The following is a 20,246-nucleotide window of genomic DNA, read 5'->3' as shown; positions in this document are numbered from 1 at the left end:
ATCTGCTGCCTACCAAAGAAATTGTTTCAGAAGCAGCCTTCCCATCTGTTTCAATGCTATGCTGCGTGGATCCAGCTGCTGGCACTCTTAATGAATTGTGATGCTGTCAGACACCAAAAGACTTCAAAGTGGTAAAATGGGCTATTTAATATACGCTGGGTTAGTCAGCTCTATCCTTAAAATTAACCTTAAATTTTCTATTACCAAGCACAGAACCTTTTATACTGTTTCACTGTATTACCGGAGGTGTTTCTGCATTTTAAAGCACTAGATTCTTTGAATTTTGGTTTCCTGCAATACTATAGCTATGACCATAAGCCATCAACTGATAAACCATGATAAATCTGGCCCTGGTTTTATTTTGAGTTCAAGTATTTTTTTTTTTTTATAATTGGTTTCAAAGCAAGTATAGAATAATCAAAACAACTACAGAGCACATAATTCAATACAGCCTGAATAGTATGATAACAGACATCCTAAATTAATGGACAGCTAATTCTATTAGATAAGGAGGGGTTCCCATATTTTCTCAAAGGTATGTAAAGCTATTATGTTTCTTGGCTACTGCACATTCAAATTTGTCATTCTAGATTACTAAATCCCACCAGTTATACTCTACTTGAGAAACAGTTTTCCAATTTAGCCCTGATTTTATAACAGGATGTCTTTGTGAGAAGTCCAAAAAGGTATCAATTTGAAGCCTATTTTATGAAAGCAACACACTTACAGTATGCTGCCTTTTTAAAACAGGCTCCCAGAACAAACTTCTGAGTGCGTAAATGTCAATGCATACATTTGCACCTTCTGGGAAGCAGGCAGAATGTGTGCATGTGTATTCATGTATTTCATAAGTTCACTGGTACATTATAACACTGCCTTAACTATGCCTCCAGGAACACCTACACAGAGCACACCTGTAAATATGCACTGTTTTGTCACTGTGCATTCTTACACGTGCATGACCTGCAGGATGGGTTTATAAATAAAAACAAAAGGCCTTTGGGTCGCAGAAGATAAAAGGAATCCCATCCTCTCGCTCCCTCTGATTCCCGATTGAATAAACTGGAGCCGGTGATTTTTGAACCAGCATGGGATACGCCATCATTGACGGAAGAGGAAGGAATGATTTCTTTAGTAGATAACTGGTGAATGGTATCCAGAACAGAGGAGATGTCGAAGGGGAAGACTGCTCAATTATGTACTTTTTCTTCAAATGTTACTGTTTCTATTTCAGAAAGGTAATGAAGGATCACTAATTTGGATACTTCATTAAAAGTAGCACAAGGTCAGGTGAATACTTTACAAGCTGTTCAGGTTTCAGCAGTGAAGGATAGCTTGACAGTGTATCATAAGGTAGAGTAACATGAAAATCAATTGGGGGTAATAACTTGCCTAATTCTCCTTTAAAATAAAGTGAGCAATTGTTTCGGAAATATTTTAGGAAAAGTTTCATGTTGGAGAATGCGGACTATTATTATTGTGAAATGTTCTTATGTTCCATTTGTTGTGAAGAAATCTCAGAAGGAAGCTGTTGATGTAATGTCTGGCTTAGGGCCAGGGGAATTAATGGCTCTCTTAGAAGACACTCAAGATATTATTGCCTCTAGAACTATCCTTTTGGTGACTTTTGCTTCTGAACGATAGAAACCGATGATATTGAAATCTTACTTCAGGCTGAAAAATGTGTTCTGCGGGCAGCCTATCCTAATGTTTTCAGATGTGACCAAGGCCACTCAGGAACAAAGGAAACAATTTTTGTTATTGTAGGCTGGAGTAATAGCTTTGTGGCTTTTTTTTTTTTTTTGCTCTCTTTGTAGATGCTTAGTACATCTCAAGGATAAGACATTTTTTTTTGAGTGTGATAAAGTATAGATCTAGGGAACCTGATAGATTTAACTCAATTGATAGCATGTTTATGCTTCATTTTCTTGTTTGATAGCTTTTTTTTTTTTTAAGAAAGAATTTCATTCTCGCCTCTTGATGTGGACTTTTGGATTAATGTTAATGGTTTTTAATTGTTGTTTCTTTATTGCTTCTTGTATTAATCTTTCATTTGCATTTCAAAAATGTTTTTTATACAAATGCTTAAGGGCACTGTTCACAATAAACAGAGCAAAAAAGGGTTCAGAGAGCAGGTTAAAAGTTAGGTGGTGAGGATGGTCAGATCTTAAAAGAGGTTTAGAAACAGAAAAGAACACATTACAGGTGAGAAGAAAGACTAGAAGAAAAGGGAGGTCACTCTAGGAGTGAGCATACAAGAACGTGAAGAAGAAAATGAAGAGCCAGTATTGAGATGGAGCAAGAAAAAAAGATATACAGAAGTGCAGGAAAAGAGACACCCCTTTGGAATGAGAGAAACAATAGTGGGTAGGGGGGGAGGGGCACACCCAAAAATAAAGTAAGAAAAAAAAAGTACAAGAAAGAACTGAAAAAAAAAAAAAGCAGAGAAGGTACAAAGACTAGAAAACTTTTAAAGGAATACAGATTAAAATGTGTACCTACTGAATAAACCAAAATGAATGCAAACCTACATTATAGTGAAAGTTAGAGCATACACACTAATACAGATAAAAATCATACCAACTCATCAGTCTTCCCAGAAACAACCTGTCCACTTTAAGTGCACATACGAACTCTCATATAGAATCGAGATCGTTCTCTATATATGCATTAGCTTAGGCACAAGGTTCACTGCTGTCATGGCATGCCCCAAACTAACCCATTTGGTGAAACTGCCCCGAGAGAAACCTGACACTTTAGTGTTCGTCCACATGCAACATATGCTCCTCAGCAAAGAGGCTTATATAAGAACTGGCAATTTAGAGGTGATCATCTAAGTCCTGCACATTTGACTTGAGATGACAGTGGGATACAAACCTTGCACTAAATGCATCACAACCTCATCTATGAATACCAGAAGCTGTTATACAAAGAATCTCAGCTTAGAAACAGATTTGTGACAGCACGCCTACCGGTCCATGCCAATATAGCGCCCATATATTAGAAAGCACAGATATGCACCGAGCTACCAAGCCACGCATACTGGCTGAAACCCGAAAGAAATACGGGCTACTCCTGCACCTCCGAGGCAGCGAGCTGCGGGTCACGCGAGGGCAGCACGCGCTTCCCCCGCCCCCACGTGCACCTCGGTACACGCGTGCGCGCTTCTGTTCCCCAGAGATGCGTACCTGCTCCGCTTCTACTACTTCTTCCTCGAGCGCCTTTCCGTTTCCTTCATTTTTCTCCTCTCCTGCAGCAGCTGCTGCTACTGTTCCGGCGTCGTCCTCTTGACAGCTGCAGGGCACAGAGGGCTCTCCCTGACTCTGCTCCTCCTGCTGCTCCCCCGTCTCCGATTCTTCCAGCCTCCTGCCCTCTTCTTCTTCCTCGGGTTCTGTCTGCCCCTGGTCTTCCTCCTCCTCGGGCTCCCCGCCGGAGTCCGTTTCCCAGGTGGAGTCGCACTCCTCCACAGTGGTGGGTTCCTTCGGGGTAGTGCCGCTCAGCAGGTTTCCCATGGAAGCGCGAGCTAGAACTGAGACATGGGACGAGGAAAGATAAAAGCTTCTGCCGGAGGCCGCGGCAGGCAGGAGAGAGCGGAGAGTCACTGGGGGGCGGAGATACAAAGAAGTCCCGCCCACTATCGGGAACGGAGGGAGGAGGCCCCGCCCTGTTAGAGATTTTTTTACAGGAAGTGCTCTCTCGCTCCAGATGCGACTGAGTTGTTGTTATCTTAACGTGTGAGTCTTAAAGTACTGGCGTATATTTCCTGAATGCTGCAAACATTATTCTGTTTAAAGAGTTTTATTGCGGCTTATGTGGCACATAATTCACTGGAATGCATTCAGTGTACATACCACCATCAGTAATGGAGGTGGGGGGAGTCAGCTGCTGCAGCTGTACCAGAGCAACACAGTGAAGGGGGCCTTCTCTGCTATGTCCAACTGTGCCCCCCACCACAGGTAGAGGTGGTGCGAGTCGGCCCCAAATAAGTAATTTTGTCCTGTCATACCCCATCCCAACCCCAGCCCCACCTCACTTTAGGGGACGGTGTAAAAACCGGATACAGCGGGATCCTCACTCACTTTAGCCTCCCCAAACATCTGAGTCACTGGTGGGGTTCTCTCACTTTATATACTTCTGGCTTTTTTTTTTTTTATACTTTACCCAGGCCTTTCTATCTCACTTCTTTACTCAGGACCCTCCCCCTTAGGATTTTATGGTTCTGGCCTAAACCCTGACCAGCCTTCCTTCCTAGGGCTTCTGTACCACATTGATCTCTCCCAGCATTTTTTTATTTTATTTGTTACATTTGTATCCCACATTTTCCCACCTATATGTAGGCTCAATGTGGCTAACAGTACCGGAGCTGCGTTTGCAGACTCCAGTGTAAACAAATACAAAGTGATGTTGTGGTAAGATAGAGTTCATGTGGCACAGCCACATTTGGGAATCGTACAACGGAAAAGTTGTGTCATGTGCTTTACATACTTTTAGTTTTGGTGCGTTGCAGAGATCGCCATTTATGTTGGATTGGTAGGGTATACCTTTTTAAACAGGTAAGTTTTTAGTGATTACCGGAAGTTTAGGTGGTCGTACATGATTTTCAAGGCTTTTGGTAATGCGTTCCACAGTTGTGTGTTTATGTAGGAGAAACTGGATGCGTATGTAGATTTATATTTGAGTCCTTTGCAGCTTGGGCAGTGCAGATTTAGGTACGTTCGTGTTGATTCGGATGTGTTTCTAGTTGGTAGGTCGATCAGGTCTGTCATGTATCCCGGGGCTTCACCGTAGATAATTTTGTGAACCAGAGTGCAGATTTCGAAGGCAATGCGTTCTTTGATTGGGAGCCAGTGTAGTTTTTTGCGGAGGGGTTTTGCGCTTTCAAATCGTGTTTTTCCGAAGATAAGCCTAGCTGCCGTGTTTTGAGCGGTCTGAAGTTTCTTTAATGTTTGTTCTTTGCATCCCGCATAAATTCCATTGCAGTAGTCTACCTGGCTTAGTACCATTGATTGTATCAGGTTGCGAAATGTTTCTCTCGGGAAGAATTGTTTTACGCGTTTCAGTTTCCACATTGAGTGGAACATTTTCTTTGTTGTGGATGTCACTTGGCTCTCTAGTGTTAAGTTGTGGTCCATTGTTACACCGAGGATTTTCAGGCTGTCTGAGATAGGGAGGGTGTAATCTGGGGTGTTGATGATTGAGGGGCTGTCCACGCTGTGTTGTGATACTGGAGGAGTGGCCTAGTGGTTAGGGTGGTGGACTTTGGTCCTGAGGAACTGAGTTTGATTCCCGGCACAGGCAGCTCCTTGTGACTCTGGGCAAGTCACTTAACCCTCCATGCCTGCCGCATTGAGCCTGCCATGAGTGGGAAAGCGCGGGGTACAAATGTAACAAAAATAAAATAAATAAATAAAATGAGAGGATGAGACAGTGTGTTTTTTCTTTGTTGACGTTCAAGCTGTTCTTGATTTCATTGGTGATTTCTGTCAGTTTAGATTTGTAAGGAATGTATATTGTAACATCGTCTGCATAGATGAAGGGGTTAAAGCCTTGGTTGGATAAGGACTTGGCTAATGGGGTCATCATTAGATTGAAGAGGATCGGTGTTAGTGGTGATCCTTATGGTACTCCACAGTCTGCTTTCCACGGTGATGATATGTTTGAGTTTGATTTTACTTGATATGTTCTTGTGTTTAGGAAACCCTTGATCCAGCTAAGTGTGTTTCCACCAATTCCTAACTTATCTAGTAATCTTATTAATATGTTATGGTTTACCATGTCAAATGCACTAGACATGTTGAATTGGAGGAGGAGGATGTTTTTGCCTATTGCTATTTCCTGCTTGAATTTGCTTCGGAGAGTGAGTAGTACTTTTTCTGTGCTGTGGAGGGGGCGAAAACCTAACTGTGATTCGTGTAATATTGAGAATTTGTTTATATAATCTGTAAGTTGTTTGGCTACCATGCTTTCCATCAGTTTGACTGACAATGGGATGGCGGCTACTGGACGGTAGTTAGTGATGTCATTGATTTTTTTCTTGGTGTCTTTTGGTATCGGGGTGAGTAGGATATTGCCATTTTCCTTAGAGAAGAGACCTTGCTGTAGCATGTAATTTAGGTGGGATGTGAGGTCTGCTATGAAGCAGTCTGGGGCGGATTTCATTAGGTAGTTGGGGCAGGTATCCAGTTTACAGTGGGTGCTGGAGAACCTGCTGATTGCCTGTGTAACTGTATCGACGATAAGGAGGGCAAAGTTTATCCAGGTTCGGTCAGCCAGGTATTCGCCAGTGGCTGGGTCCAATTCATTAAGGAAGTTTTCGATGTCAGTGTTCTGAGGTAGCGTGTTACGTAGATTTACAATTGTTTCATTGAAATACTTAGCAAGTTTATCTGCAGATGGGATGTCTGTATTCGATGTAGTGATCTGGTTGGTGTCTAGGAGTTTGTTCATGAGTTAGTATAATTTCTTTGTGTCTTTGTAATATAGCCAACTCTGCTTCACTCGCGTCAGTTCATAGGCTTGGGACGTCCTAGATCTGATTTTATGCCTAATTTTTATAAGATAACCTTTCATAGGGTTCCCTCCCCTCTAGATTTCTGGGGTCTCATTTCCTTTCTGGTGCACTCCTGGGCTGGGCCCCTCCTTGCAGATAGGGTCTGCCTGGCCCCATGTATCTGTCTCAGTTTCCTTGGTCTCCATCTCCCTGGGACCCTTGACACCTTTTGCTTTAGAAAACAGCAAGGCAAACGATCTGTGAAATCCAACATGGAAAATGAGCAAGGAGATCAGTATATTATCCAACACTGCTCTTGAGGACACGTCGCCAAGGCAGGTTCTGATTCTTCACCACACCAGAGGTCTGCAGATCAAGGACTGTATGGTGAGAAAGTTGGAATTATTCCTGCGATTCAGGGTATAGATAGTGTATGTTTCTTGTCTGTGAAGGACTTGTTAGTCCAAGGAGTTGTGGTCAGTAGTATCTTGCAACTATTGCTGAGAGTGTGTAATCTTCCCAATCATATTGACCGGCATGAAAGCATGGGTATTTTGCTTTCATCGTGTCAGTAAGTTCATAGCTCACATGTTATGACTTGACTGTGCTGTGAAAATGCTGTAAACACAGACCAAGAAAACTATAATGTCTATTCCCGTCTCAACTTTAGCGAAGCTTCCTCCACCAACGTTGAGGGAGTGCCGGCTTGAGTGGCATTTGAAACTGGGGCCGCACCACAGGCTACAGGCTAAGCAGGGCCGCAAGAGCGTAGGTAGCGGATAGCAGGGGTCATCCAAGGCTGAGGTGTGGTACGTTTCACAGGACGAGACACGGGAGGAGCGAGAGTGTCCAGAGTAGATGACAGAATAGTATTATAGGAAGAGACAGCCTCATTGACGGACTTGGTTGATATAGCAACAGAGAAAAGATTAGAGATACTGGAGGACAGGGTAGAAGGGTTAATAGCCTATAGATTCCTAAACGTGTTGGTTAGAATAGGACGGGACTGAGGAGGAGGGTGTTTAAGTGTTAAAGTTAAAAGATATTGGTCAGATAGGGGAAGAGTTGAGGCAAGGAAATTGGAGGGTGAGCAGTTGGAGAAGAATATAAGATCAAGACAGTGGCCATTCTGGTGAGTAGGGGCGGTGGAGCACAGTTGAAGATTGAAGGAGGATGTTAAGGCAAGAAATTGGGAAGTATAAGAGTTAGAGGGGTCATTAACATGAAAGTTAAAATCCCCAAGAATGAGGGAAGGAGATGAAGGTTCAAGAAAGAAGGAGAGCCAGGCATCAAAGTCAGTGAGAAAGGAAGAGGGGGATTTAGCAGGGGGTCGATAAATGACTGCTACCCGGAGAGGTAGAGGAGCAAATAGATGGATCGAAGGAAGAAAAGCAGTGAGACTGGGATGGAAGAATGGGTTGAAATTTACAGGAGGGTGAGAGTAGTAGCCCGACTCCGCCTCCGCGGCCAACTGAGCAAGGAGTATGGGAGAAGAGATAAACAAAACAAGAATACTATAATGCCTTTGTACCGTTCCATGTTGCAACCGCACCTGGAATACTGTGTTCAATTCTGGTAACCACAGCTCAAAAAAGATATAATGGAAGTAGAAAAGGTATAGAGAAGTGCAACAAAAATAATAAAGGGGATGGATAACCCCGTTTGCTCCTTGAGTAAGGAGTAACGGGATGCACTGTTCTCAATACGTTGAGTATTTTTCTGCGGAACATGTTGAACTCCTATACTATTAAGAAGAAGTTTGATCTCTGGATTTTGATTTTATAATAGATTACTACTTGACCCTGGCGCAGGAACTGTGCGCCGAAAAACGGCCCATGTCGGGTCTTTATTGAAACATTTGATCATTTAAGAAATTGTGTCCCATTTTTGAAGGCTCTTAGTGCTTTTTGCTATATTTTGGACCCTGTTTTATACTTTGTACCCTCTCTGCACTGTGACATAACCCCTATGAGGAAAGGATAAAGAGGCTAAGGCCCTTCACCTTGGAGAAGAGATGACTGAGGGGAGATATGGTAGAAACCTATAAATTACTAAGTGGAGTGGAATGGGTATACATGAATCACTTATTTACTGTTTCCAAAAATAGAAGGCCTAGGGGACATGCAATGAAGCTACTGAGTAGTAAATTTAAAACAAATCAGAAAAAATATTTCTTCACTCAATATGTAATTAAACTCTGGAATTTGTTGCCAGAGAATCTGGTAAAAGCAGTTAGCTTAGCAGGATTTTAAAAAGGTTTGGATAATTCTCTAAAAGAAAATTTCATAACCCATTCTTAAGATGCACTTGAGACAATCCACTGCTTATTTCTTGGATAAGCAGCATAAAATCTTATGTTCTTTTTAGGGGATCTTGCCAGGTTCGTGTGACCTGGATTGGCCAATGTTGGAAACAGGATGATGGACCTTCGCTCTGTTCAAATATGACAATGATTATGTACTTAAAACACCTAACTTAAGTGTGCATCAGCATCTGTTCCCTATGTGTCCAGCATTCCTGCTGTGTCTCCCTGGCCTCCCTCCTCCACATCCCTCTCCCTGTCTCCTGGCTTTTCCTCTGTTCTCTATCAATTTAAGTGTTTTTATGAAAATCACAGTATACAGGATCAGGAGCCGATCATTGATACTTAACCTTATGAGCCCAATTAGTAAATAGTGGAGTCTTTGGGTATCAATGAATGACTGCTGATCCTGGCTTTTATCCAGCATATATATTTCCCCATGTTCAACCCCTCCATTCCCATCCCCCAGGCCCAATCCCAGACTCCAAAAGTCTCCCAGTTCCTCACCTCAAGTGCACTGCAGAATCACAGTCTCTCAAACTTGTGCAGGATGGTTACGGTGGTGTGTTGCATCGGGGGGGGGGGGGGGGGGGGGGGCACAGCAGCAGAGTACTGCAGTTTGGTCCTGGTCAGCTGGTCCTCAGAGATTAAGGGCTGGCTTCTGGCAGGCAGGCTGTACAGTGTCAGGGCTCAGGCTTGTTTCCCTTCTTCTTCCCTCAGCCTTTTGGTGTATGTCGCTGGGGAGGGGGAGGTCCAACAGGAATGGTCCTGGACTGATCAGACTCAGCTAGTCCTCTGACTGAGTCCTCCAGGGCAAGCTACGGTGTCAGGCATGGGTTTGTGGTTGCAGCTTGCTTCCCTACCCTTCTTTTTCTTTGCCAAGCCCAGCTCAGCCCCAGTCATAGTGGTGTGTGTCACTGGGGGAACCGGGGAGGGGACGGGGGCCACCACCACAGCAGTGAGCCAGCCCAGCATCAGCAGCTTCAATCAAGCTTGTGTCTGCTGCCTGTCTGCAGCTTCCCTACTCTCTGTTTTGGGCTTACTCTTCTTGGCTGAGCCTGCTACCACAGCCTGATTGCAGCTTGGCAGTTTAGGCAGTGTTGATGAGCTGAAGCAGATGAGCACAAGTCACTCCCCGCTTCTTCTCTTTGGACCTTCAAATTCAATTGACAACAGTTCATAGTAACATACATACATAGTAGATGACGGCAGAAAAAGACCTGCATGGTCCATCCAGTCTGCCCAACAAGATAAACTCATATGTGTATACCTTACCTTGATTTGTACCTGCCTTTTTCAGGGCACAGACCGTTTAAGTCTGCCCTCCGCTATCCTCGCCTCCCAACCACCAACCCCTCTTCCCCCACCTGCTCTGCCACCCAATTTCGGCTAAGCTTCTGAGGATCCATTCCTACTGCACAGGATTCCTTTATGCATATTCCACGCATGTTTGAATTCCATTACCATTTTCATCTCCACCACCTCCCAAGGGAGGGCATTCCAAGCATCCACCACCCTCTCTGTGAAAAAATACTTCCTGACATCTTTCCTGAGTCTGCCCCCCTTCAATTTCATTTCATGTCCTCTCATTCTACCGCCTTTCCATCTCCGGAAAAGATTTTTTTGCGGATTAATACCTTTCAAGTATTTGAACGTCTGTATCATATCACCCCTGTTCCTCCTTTCCTCCAGGGTATACATGTTCAGGTCAGCAAGTCTCTGCTCATACGTCTTGGAACGCAAATCCCATACCATTCCAGAACAAATCCTGCAGTTTGCAGTGAGCTAAGCAGTAGAAGACAAATCTGGTCCCGGCCCCTCTTTCTCTCATATACGCGCACGTGATATACCACCTCTCTCCTGACCTGAACTTGCCATCCAACATGATGCATGCACCGCACGAGGATCTTCTTATGTGCAGATCCACAGCAGGAGGACTCGCGCACATGCCAATAGAACAGGTGATCTCTCTACTGGTGCATATGTGGGAAACCCCGAAATGTAATGAAAATTTTAAAACTCACCTGGACTCCCGATGGTGGCCCTCAAAAATAGGACATGTTTGGGGAAACCTGGACTTATGGTAACCCTGAGCAGGTGTAAACTGAGAACTACCAAATTATGACATGTAGCATTCTGTGCAGCCTAGCAACAGCCAGTGTGTTTTCTGTCTCCAACAGGTGGCTGATAGGTGAGATATTCTGTTCTGTCTGGTCAGTCAGGTAGGCTGAGGTAAAACAGGTTTGTTTGTTTGTGAGGAGAAGTTTGGGGGAGGCGGGGTGCACCTTGTTTTGTGGACTTCCAGAGCAGGACAAATCTTCATTGGTAAGATATTGCTGGGAAATTGCTTTTAAACTTGGGAAAGGTAGATTTAGATTTAAATAGGTTCTCTCAGTGTCTTTATTTTTAAGTTACTCTACTTATTCAGCTAAGGCAGTTTAAAGAATTAGGGTTTTCTTTGTTTAGCATTTGAAGTCTCTATTACAGTTCCATTGTCTAGCAGTTAAGGGACCATTCTAGAATTTACCTTAGCATCAGTGTAGAGCAGAACTGATAATCACAGGTATTCCCAGTTTAGAGTTTTAACTGTAGTTTGGCAGCACAGCTTAGTTTCCATAGTATAATACTCTTTTCCCTATAGCATACAACATTAACAGATAGCCTCTAGAAGGCACAGTAGAGCCTAGTTTTAGTCTTCATCCCATCCACCTCTAGCACAACTCTTCATTTAAAGTTGGTTATTCTAATTAGGATAATAAGAGAGGAGTCCTCTTGCATAGTTTTAATTACATTTCATTACTTTCAAAGAAGAAAACACTAAATAAATCACATGATATACCATATAAGCTAGAGCCTCTTTTTTATATTAAAGTAATATCCTTAGTACCTTAGCAAATTTTAATTTATAAAAAAACTCAATCATACTAAGATGGAGACAGCAGTCCAGCAGCGAGAGGGATGCTATCCAGTCTTTTGCATCAAGTGTCACTTGTATGATTATCACCCAGTTGGTGAGAGGTTATATGTGTGTGCCCGATGCAAAGAGCTCCTAGCTCTCAGAGAACCAGTCCATTCTATTGCGGCTTGAATAGCAGACTTGGAGGAGCTAAGGGAGACAGAGAGGTACATAGAGAAGACCTGCAGGGACATTGTAGAGAAGTCCCACCTCCAGTCTAGCAGCTCCTGTGCTGCCTTGGAGGAGGGAGGTGTCCTAAAAGGAGAGCATCACTTTGGTGAAATAGAAAGTACTCCTGTAGCCAGAACCTGCCTACCAGGGGATGCACTATTCTCTTTCACCAAGGATATGTCTCCAAGAACTTCTGCCCAGGCAGGAAGTGTTAGAACAGCTGTTGTAGTTGGTGATTTGATCATTTGGCATGTAGATAGTTGAGTGGCTGGTGGACGTGAGGATCACTTGGTCACTTGCCTGCCTCGTGTGAAGGTGGCAGATCTCACACATCACCTAGATAAGATCATAGATAGTGCTGGGGAGGAGCCAGCTATCTTGGTACATGTGGGTACCAATGACGTAGGAAAATGTGGGAGGGAGGTTCTGGAAGCCAAATTTAGACTCTAAGGTAGAAAGCTGAAGTCCAGATCCTCCAGGATAACATTTTTAGAAATGCTCCCTATTCCACATGCAGGACACAAGAAGCAGGCAGAGCTCCGAAGTCTCAATGCGTAGTTGAGACGATGGTGCACAGATGACAGATTCAGATTTATTAGGAACTGGTTAACATTCTTGGAAAGGGGAAGACTGTTCTGAAAGGATGGACTCCACGTTAACCGGGATGGAACCATGCTGCTGGCCCTAACTTTTAAAAAGGAGATGGAGCAGCTTTAAAACTAGAATGGGGGGGGGGGGGGGGGGAGAGGAGAAAGCTGACAGTTGCCCAGGAGCGCATGGTTCAGTGTGGAGTATCTTTGAAGGATAATATTGAAACATGACATTCAGGAAATCCCAGTAGAGAGGTTTCAACAATACTAAAAGAAAGTCAGGTGTGTTTAAAGAGAGAGCAGGATAAAGGATGTACATTATCCCCTTCAACTTCTAAGCAGCTTGTAGATGTAAGGAAAAAACATAATTTGAAGTGCCTGTATAAAATTGCTAGAAGCCTAAAAAATAAGATGGAAGAGGTAGAGTATATAGCACTAAATGATGAGGTAGATATAATAGGCATCTCAGAGATGGTGGAAACAGGACAATCAATGGGACACTATCCAGCTTAATTTCGAAAGAGAAGGCCGGCCATTTTCCGACACAAATCAGGAGATGGCCGGCCATTTCTCAAGGCCGGCGAAATCGGCATAATTGAATGCTGATTTAGGCCGGCCTCAACTGCACTCCATCGCCAGGACAGCCAAAGTTCCCGGGGGCGTGTCGGAAGGTTAGTGAAGGCGGGACAGGGGCGTGCCTAAGAGATGGGCGCCCTCGGCCGATAATAGAAAAAAGAAGGGCGTCCCTGGCAAGAATTTGGTCCACTTTATTTGGTCCCTTTTTTTTCAGGTCCAAGTCCCAAAAAAGTGCCCGAACTGACCACTGGAGGGAATCGGGGGATCATCCCCCAGTGGTCACTAACCCCCTCCCACCCTCAAAAAACAACTTTAAAAACTTTATGTGCCAGCCTGAAATGCCATACTCAGGTCCATCGCAGAGGTATACAGGTCCCTGGAGCAATTTTAGTGGGTGCAGTGGACTTCAGGCAGGCGGACCCAGGCTCATCCCCCCCTACCTGTTACACTTGTGGTGGAAAATGGGAGCCCTTCAGAACCCACCCGAAACCCACTGTACCCACATGTAGGTGCCCCCCTTCACCCCTTAGGGCTATGGTAGTGGTGTATAGTTGTGGGGAGTGGGTTTTGGGGGGCTCAGCACCCAAGGTAAGGGAGCTATGCACCTGGGACCAATTTGCGAAGTCCACTGTAGTGCCCCCTAGCGTGCCCGGTTGGTGCCCTGACATGTGAGGGGGGCCAGTGCACTACGAATCCTGGCCCCTCCCACGACCAAATGCCTTGGATTTATTCGTTTTTGATATGGGCCCCATCGGTTTCCATTATCGGCGAAAACCGAGGGCGCCCATCTCTAAATCCGTCGATCTCAGTATTTAGGTCGACCATCTTTAATGTTGACCTAAATGTTGAGATTTGGGCGCCCCCCAACTGTATTATCGAAATGAGAGATGGACGCCTATCTCGTTCGAAAATACAGTCGGCCCCGCCCCTTCGCGGCGTTGTCCTCGGAGATGGGCGCACTTAGAGATGGGTGTCCGCGGTTGAAAATGCCCCTCCACGTTAACAGGGTACAAATTGTATCATAATGATAGAGAGGATCAAATTGGAGAGGGGTTGCGCTATACGTTAAAGAAGGAATTGAGTCAAAATAAACATTCCACTTGAAACAGATAGCAGCGTGCAATCGTTATGGATAAAACTTCCATGGGTGACGGGAAGGAGTATTCTTCTAGGGCTATACTCCCTTCTGCCAGGACAGAACGAACAGACAGATGAAGAAATGTTTACAGAAATTAGGAAAGCTGGCAAATTGGGCAACAGTACAATAATGGGTGATTTCAATTACCCCAATATTGACTGGATAAATGTTACATCAGGGATTACCAGAGAGATAAAATTTCTAGATGTAATAAATGACTGCTTCTTGGAGCAACTGTTCCAGTAACCGACAAGAGGGGGGGAGCCATTTTAGATCTAGTCCTTGGTGGAGTGCAGGGCATAGTATGAGAAGTAGCAGTGTTGGGTCCCCTGGGAAACAGTTATTCTAACGTGATCAAGTTTGAGCTACTATCTGGACTGAAGCCACAAAAGCAATCTACTGTAGCTGCATTTAATTTTTTAAAAGGCGATTATAATAAAATGAAGAAAATGGTTAAAAAGAAACTAAAAGGATTGGCTGCAAAGGTTAGGACACTAATGGGCTCATTTTCAAAAGAGAAGGACGTCCATCTTTTGACATAAATCGGAAGATGGATGTCTTCTCAGGGACGTCCAAATCGGTGTAATCGAAACCCGATTTAGGATGTCTCCAACTGCACTCCGTCGCAAGGACGGCCAGAGTTCTAGGGGGCGTGTCAGCGTAGCGAAGGCAGGACTTGGGCATGCCTAACACTTGGACGTCTTTGACCCATAATCGAAAAAAACAACGACGTTCCTGACGAACACTAGGACATTTTCACCCGGACTTGTTTTTCTTACGACTAAGGCACAAAAAGGTGCCTGAAATGACCAGATGACCTCCCGTTACTCCCCAGTGGTCACTAACTACTACTACTACTTAACATTTCTAGAGCGCTACTAGGGTTACGCAGCGCTGTACAATTTAACAAAGAGAGACAGTCCCTGCTCAAAGAGCTTACAATCTAATAGACAAGTGAACGGTCGGTCCGATAAGGGCAGTCAAATTGGGGCAGTCTGGATTCACTGAACGGTAAGGGTTAGGTGCCGAACGCAGCATTGAAGAGGTGGGCTTTAAGCAAAGACTTGAAGACCGGCAGGGAGGGGGTTTGGCTTAAGGGCTCAGGAAGGTTGTTCCAAGCATAGGGTGAGGCGAGGAAGAATGAGCGGAGCCTGGAGTTGGCGGTGGTGGAGAAGGGTACTGAGAGGAGGGATTTATCCTGTGAACGGAGGTTACGGGCGGGTGTCGTGCTAGCCTCAGATGTCGTACTCAGCTCCATTACAGCGCATGCAGGTCTCTGGAGCAGTTTTAGTGGGTACTGCAGTGCACTTCAGACAGGTGGACCCAGGTCCATACCTCCCCCCCCCCCCCCCCCCCGCCTGTTACACTTGTGGAGGGAACAGCGAGCTCTCCCATACCCACCACAAACCCACTGTACCCATATATAGGTGCCCCCCTTCACCCATAAGGGCTATGGTAGTGGTGTACAGTTGTGGGTAGTGGGGTTTGGGGGGCTCAGCACACAAGGTAAGGGAGCTGTGTTCCTGGGAGCAATTTATGAAGTCCACTGCAGTGCCCCCTAGGGTGCCCGCTTGGTGTCCTGGCATGTCAGGGGGACCAGTGCACTACAAATGCTGGCTCCTCCCACGATCAAATGACTTGCATTTGGCCATTTTTGACATGGACGTCTTTGGTTTTGAAAATCGCTGAAAGTCAGAAACGTCAATGTCTAGGAGCGTCCAAAATTAAGGATTTGGACGTCTCTGATGGTATTTTCGAAATGAAAGATGGACATCATCTTGTTTCGAAAATATGGGTTTCCCCGCCCCTGGATTTCGCAGTTTTACAAGGACGTCCAAATCGCAACTTGGATGTCCCTTTCGAAAATGCCTGTCTAAATCTGGTGTGGACGTCATTCAAAAATACCATCTTGGAAGCCCAGACCAGATGCATTTCACGTATTTACAAAGGTGGAAAGAAGAGAAAAAGCCAGCATGGTTAAACGGTGAAGTGACAGAGGCCATTATAGCCTGGTTAAACGGTGAAGTGACAGAGGCCATTATAGCTGAAAGATTGTCTTTCAAAAAATTGACAAAAACAGAAACCCGCAGGTCAGGTTGCAGAGACCCCTACACATACAACCACAGTCAGAACCAAGAAGTAGGGGTGGATCAAGGAGTCTCGTCAGCCAAGGGTTGATTGAAGAAATTTTATTGTACCAGATACATGTATGTGACCCTCGTCAGTCAAAGGTTGATTGAAGAAACTTTATTGTACGTGTTGTGAGGTTTTTCAAAGGGGTGAAATCACTCAGGTCATCTGGGCATCTTGTGGTGCCTCCTTGGGATCTGGTATTGTGAACCTTGTTGCATGTGTCATATGAAACAATACAGGACTCTGCCTTGAAGGATCTTACCTTGATGATTTTTCTGGTGGATATCTGTTCAACTAGAAGAGTTCCTGTCAGGAACCATTTTTAGTCTTTTTGTAGGAAAATGTGGTTCTTAGGCCAGTTCCTTTTTTGCTTCTTAAAGTAGTTTCTCTATTTCACTTCAGATCAGGTGGTCTCCTTACCAATCTTTAGACAGTCTAGTGACAGGGATCATCATGGTCGTCATCATAGGTTGGATATAGGATGGATGTTCCATTGTTAATTGTCAAGGACCAGCAAGTTTAGGAATCCTGATGGACCTTTTTTGCTCTTTGTTGGACCCAGGAAGGGTGAGGCAGTTTTGAAGACTACTGTTGCACTGCATTAAGGAGATGATTGCTTCGTTACACAGTTTGTTTGGCAGAGCAGTTCTCTTGATTCTCAAGGTTCATTTGTCTTGAGGTCAAGCATAATCATGCGCAGAGCATTGATTGATTACACCTCAAGAGAGTTGCAAAGCAGCCACTTGGTTGTCATTGCATTCCTTTGTCAAACATTACAGGCTAAATATGTAGGCAAGGCAAGATGCTACTTTTGGAGCCTGTGTGTTGTCAGCAAGTGGTGCTAGTTCCTGTCCTTAAAGAATACTGCTTTGGTACATGTCAAGTATCTGGTCTGCTCTGGAAGGACTATGTTAAATTAGGACTTACCTGCTAATATTCTTTCCCTGAGTCCATCCAGACCACTCCAGAACTTACCCAGTGTTGGAGTTGTAATTAGATATGCAGAATGTTGGAAAATGTTCATTTCTCTCCATTTGTAGTTCTGTTAATTGATACTTCAGATGTTCACAATATGTCTGTCATGGGTTTCTTCTGGTGTTTATGGGAAGTTAGATTCTGTGCTATATTAAGAAAATACTGGCTGTTGCTAGGCTGCTCAGAATGCCATATAGAGTGATGTCATAATTTGATAGTTTTCAGCTCCACCTGCTGACAGGAGAGCATATACTCAAAAATCTGGACTGGTCTGGAGGAACTCAAGGAAAGGAAATTTGCAGGTATGACCTAATTTAATCATTTGAGCCCCTGATTCTACCCATTGAATCAGTGCAGCAGGTTTCATAATATACCAGGAAAGTGCTTTCAGTCATCCAGAACTGGCTTAAAATCCCAGCTCTCATCTTACTGGCCTGTGGTGCTGCTGCTAATTGAATCTACCTAACTCCAAAGGATGGGAGAGACCGGCCCATCCATGGCTATGCCTCTGCTCACCACATCTTGCTGCTATTTGGTGGTGTGGTAGCAGTCTCGAGGAGGAGAGTGGCACTTCAGGAGCTCACCATGAATTCAGAAGTGCAGCTGAGACCTGGTGCTGCTGGGTTGGGAAGCATGCCTGACACCTTCCACAGCTACAGAAGAAGTCCACAGGATAGACTGGTTTTGAGCAGTAATGATCTTTTAGAGTGATGAGTGCAGCAAAAGGAGAGCTGATGCCACAAAAATAAAGGCCAGTACAGAAAAAAGACAGTTGTCTATGCAGTTCATATACAGTGTGTCCAAATCACAAAGTATTGTCTATGCAGTTCATATACAGTGTGTCCAAATCACAAAGTGGCATGTTGGGGGTAGGATTTGGGCATTCTCAAACCTTGGACATTTTTCTGCCATAAAGGAACAAAGTAAAAATGTCTGGGGCTAAAAGTTAGATGTTTTGGTCTAGACCTGTTTCATTCTCAACTAAATCATAAAAAAGTGCCCTCAATGACCAAATGAACACTGGAGGGATTAATGCATAACCCCTCTTACTCTTCCAGTGGCCATTGACCCCCTTCCAACCCCCTAAGATGTGGCAGTACATACCAGGCTCTATGACAGCTTCAGAAATTATATCCGTCCCTATTACAGCAGCAAGCAGTTCCCAGGCGTAGCCTAGTAGTCAGTGCAGTGGACTGTAGAGAAGGGGACCCAGGCCCATATCCCACTCTAACCATTTCACTTGTGGTGGAATGTATGAGCTGTCCAAAAAAAACACTAAATACCTACTGCACCTACATATAGGTGACATCTGCAGGCATAAGGGCTATTGTAGTGGTGTACATTTGGGTACAGTAGGTTTTGGGGTTTTGGAAGGCTCACCGTACAATATAAAGGAGTAATGGTGAGATGTGTACCTGGGACCTTTTATGTGAAGTCCACTGCAGTGCCCCCTAGGCTGCCCCACTGCTTTGCTGGGATGACTATATGGCCAGTCTACCTAAGAATGCTGGCCCCCCCATACATCCCAATGACTTGTCTTTGTGCATTTTTCCTTGGAATTTTTTCTTTAATTGTCCTACAAGATAGATGCACTGATAGGCACTGCTCTAATAGGAACGGCCATCATATCTGAAGCTGTCATAGAGCCTGGTATGTACTGTCACTGTCACATCTTAGGGGACTGGGGGGGGGGGGGTCAATCACCACCGGGAGAGTAAGAGGGGTTATTCATTAATCCCTCCAGTGGTCATTTAGGACACCTTTTAGTCATGACTGAAACAGATCTAGCCAGAAACATCTTAATTTTGGCCCTAGGCCTTTTCGTTTTGTTCCATTATTACAGAAAAATGTCTATCTTTTGGTACCGCCTATGTCCTACTCAAAACACGCCCCCTTGAAATTTTGATGAACAGTGGAGTAAAACATCTATAATCATGGTGTCAAAAATAGCAACTTGGACATTTTTGAAAGAAAAATGTCCTTCTGTTACTTTATGATGTTTTTTGGACAATTTTTTGCATTGAAAATGAGCCCCATAGAATTGAAAAACCTTTTGATATGGACATTCCTCTTGTATTCTTGGGGTCCTGAGGTGGGCTCCTTACCCCTATGCTCTTCTCAAGGTTTTCTCGGCAATAAAATTGCAAAACTCCAATAACCTGGAATCCTGATCAGGCACCACTACTATATAGTGTGGCAGGATACTGGGCTAGATAGATGATTGGTCTGACCCAGTATGGCTACTCTTATGTTTTAGGTGTAGACAAATTCTAAACTCTTCTGAACCTCAAAAATATATCAGAGTACACCTCCTAAGTGGAACTGCTGGCTGACGCCACGTTCATATTTGCTTTGCAGATAGGGGTGGGGAGAAGGCTAGGGACTGGTGTGGGAAATTATCTTACGTGGCCTTTAAAATAGCCACCCCAAAATGGGTAGCTGCTACTGTTGTTGTTTGGAACGCAAAGAAAGATTCATGGGATTTGCTTAACTATGGTACTCAGATACAACGTTTTAGTAAATCCAGCAGGAGCTAAGTAGTGCTAAAAATAGATATTTTATTACAGCTTGGTAAAGTAGGCTCCTAAGACATAGGAAACTGACATAGGAGGTGTTGATGCCCCTCTACAAGTTGTTGGTGAGACCCCACTTGGAGTATTGTGTTCAGTTTTGGAGGCCATATCTGGCTAAAGATGTAAAAAGACTGGAAGCGGTGCAAAGAAAAGCTACAAAAATGGTATGGGATTTGCGTTGCAAACCGTACGAGGAGAGACTTGCCGACCTGAATATGTATACCTTGGAGGAAAGGAGAAACGGGTGACATGATACAGACATTCAAATATTTAAAAGGTATTAATTTGCATATGAACCTTTTCCGGAGACGGGAAGGTGGTAGAACTAGAAGACATGAATTG

At 44.3% G+C, this 20,246-nt stretch overlaps 1 protein-coding gene across 1 annotated transcript in view; it reads right to left on the bottom strand.

Annotated features, from left to right (window-relative positions):
• OGFRL1 (opioid growth factor receptor like 1) overlaps positions 1 to 3,597 on the bottom strand; it is a 33,070-nt gene extending 29,473 nt beyond the window's left edge. Inside the window, exon 1 of the mRNA XM_030199011.1 lies at positions 3,189 to 3,597. Within this exon, the coding sequence (XP_030054871.1) occupies positions 3,189 to 3,512 (324 nt within the window). The 5' untranslated portion in view covers positions 3,513 to 3,597. The remainder of the gene's footprint in view (positions 1 to 3,188) is intronic.
• Between the last annotated feature and the right edge of the window lie 16,649 nt (positions 3,598 to 20,246).

The sequence above is a fragment of the Microcaecilia unicolor genome, chromosome 3 (assembly GCF_901765095.1).
Source record: "Microcaecilia unicolor chromosome 3, aMicUni1.1, whole genome shotgun sequence".
Classification (NCBI taxonomy): Eukaryota; Metazoa; Chordata; class Amphibia; order Gymnophiona; family Siphonopidae; genus Microcaecilia; species Microcaecilia unicolor.
The sequence above is the reverse complement of the archived record's forward strand: the minus strand, read 5'-3'. Positions and strand labels throughout refer to the sequence as shown.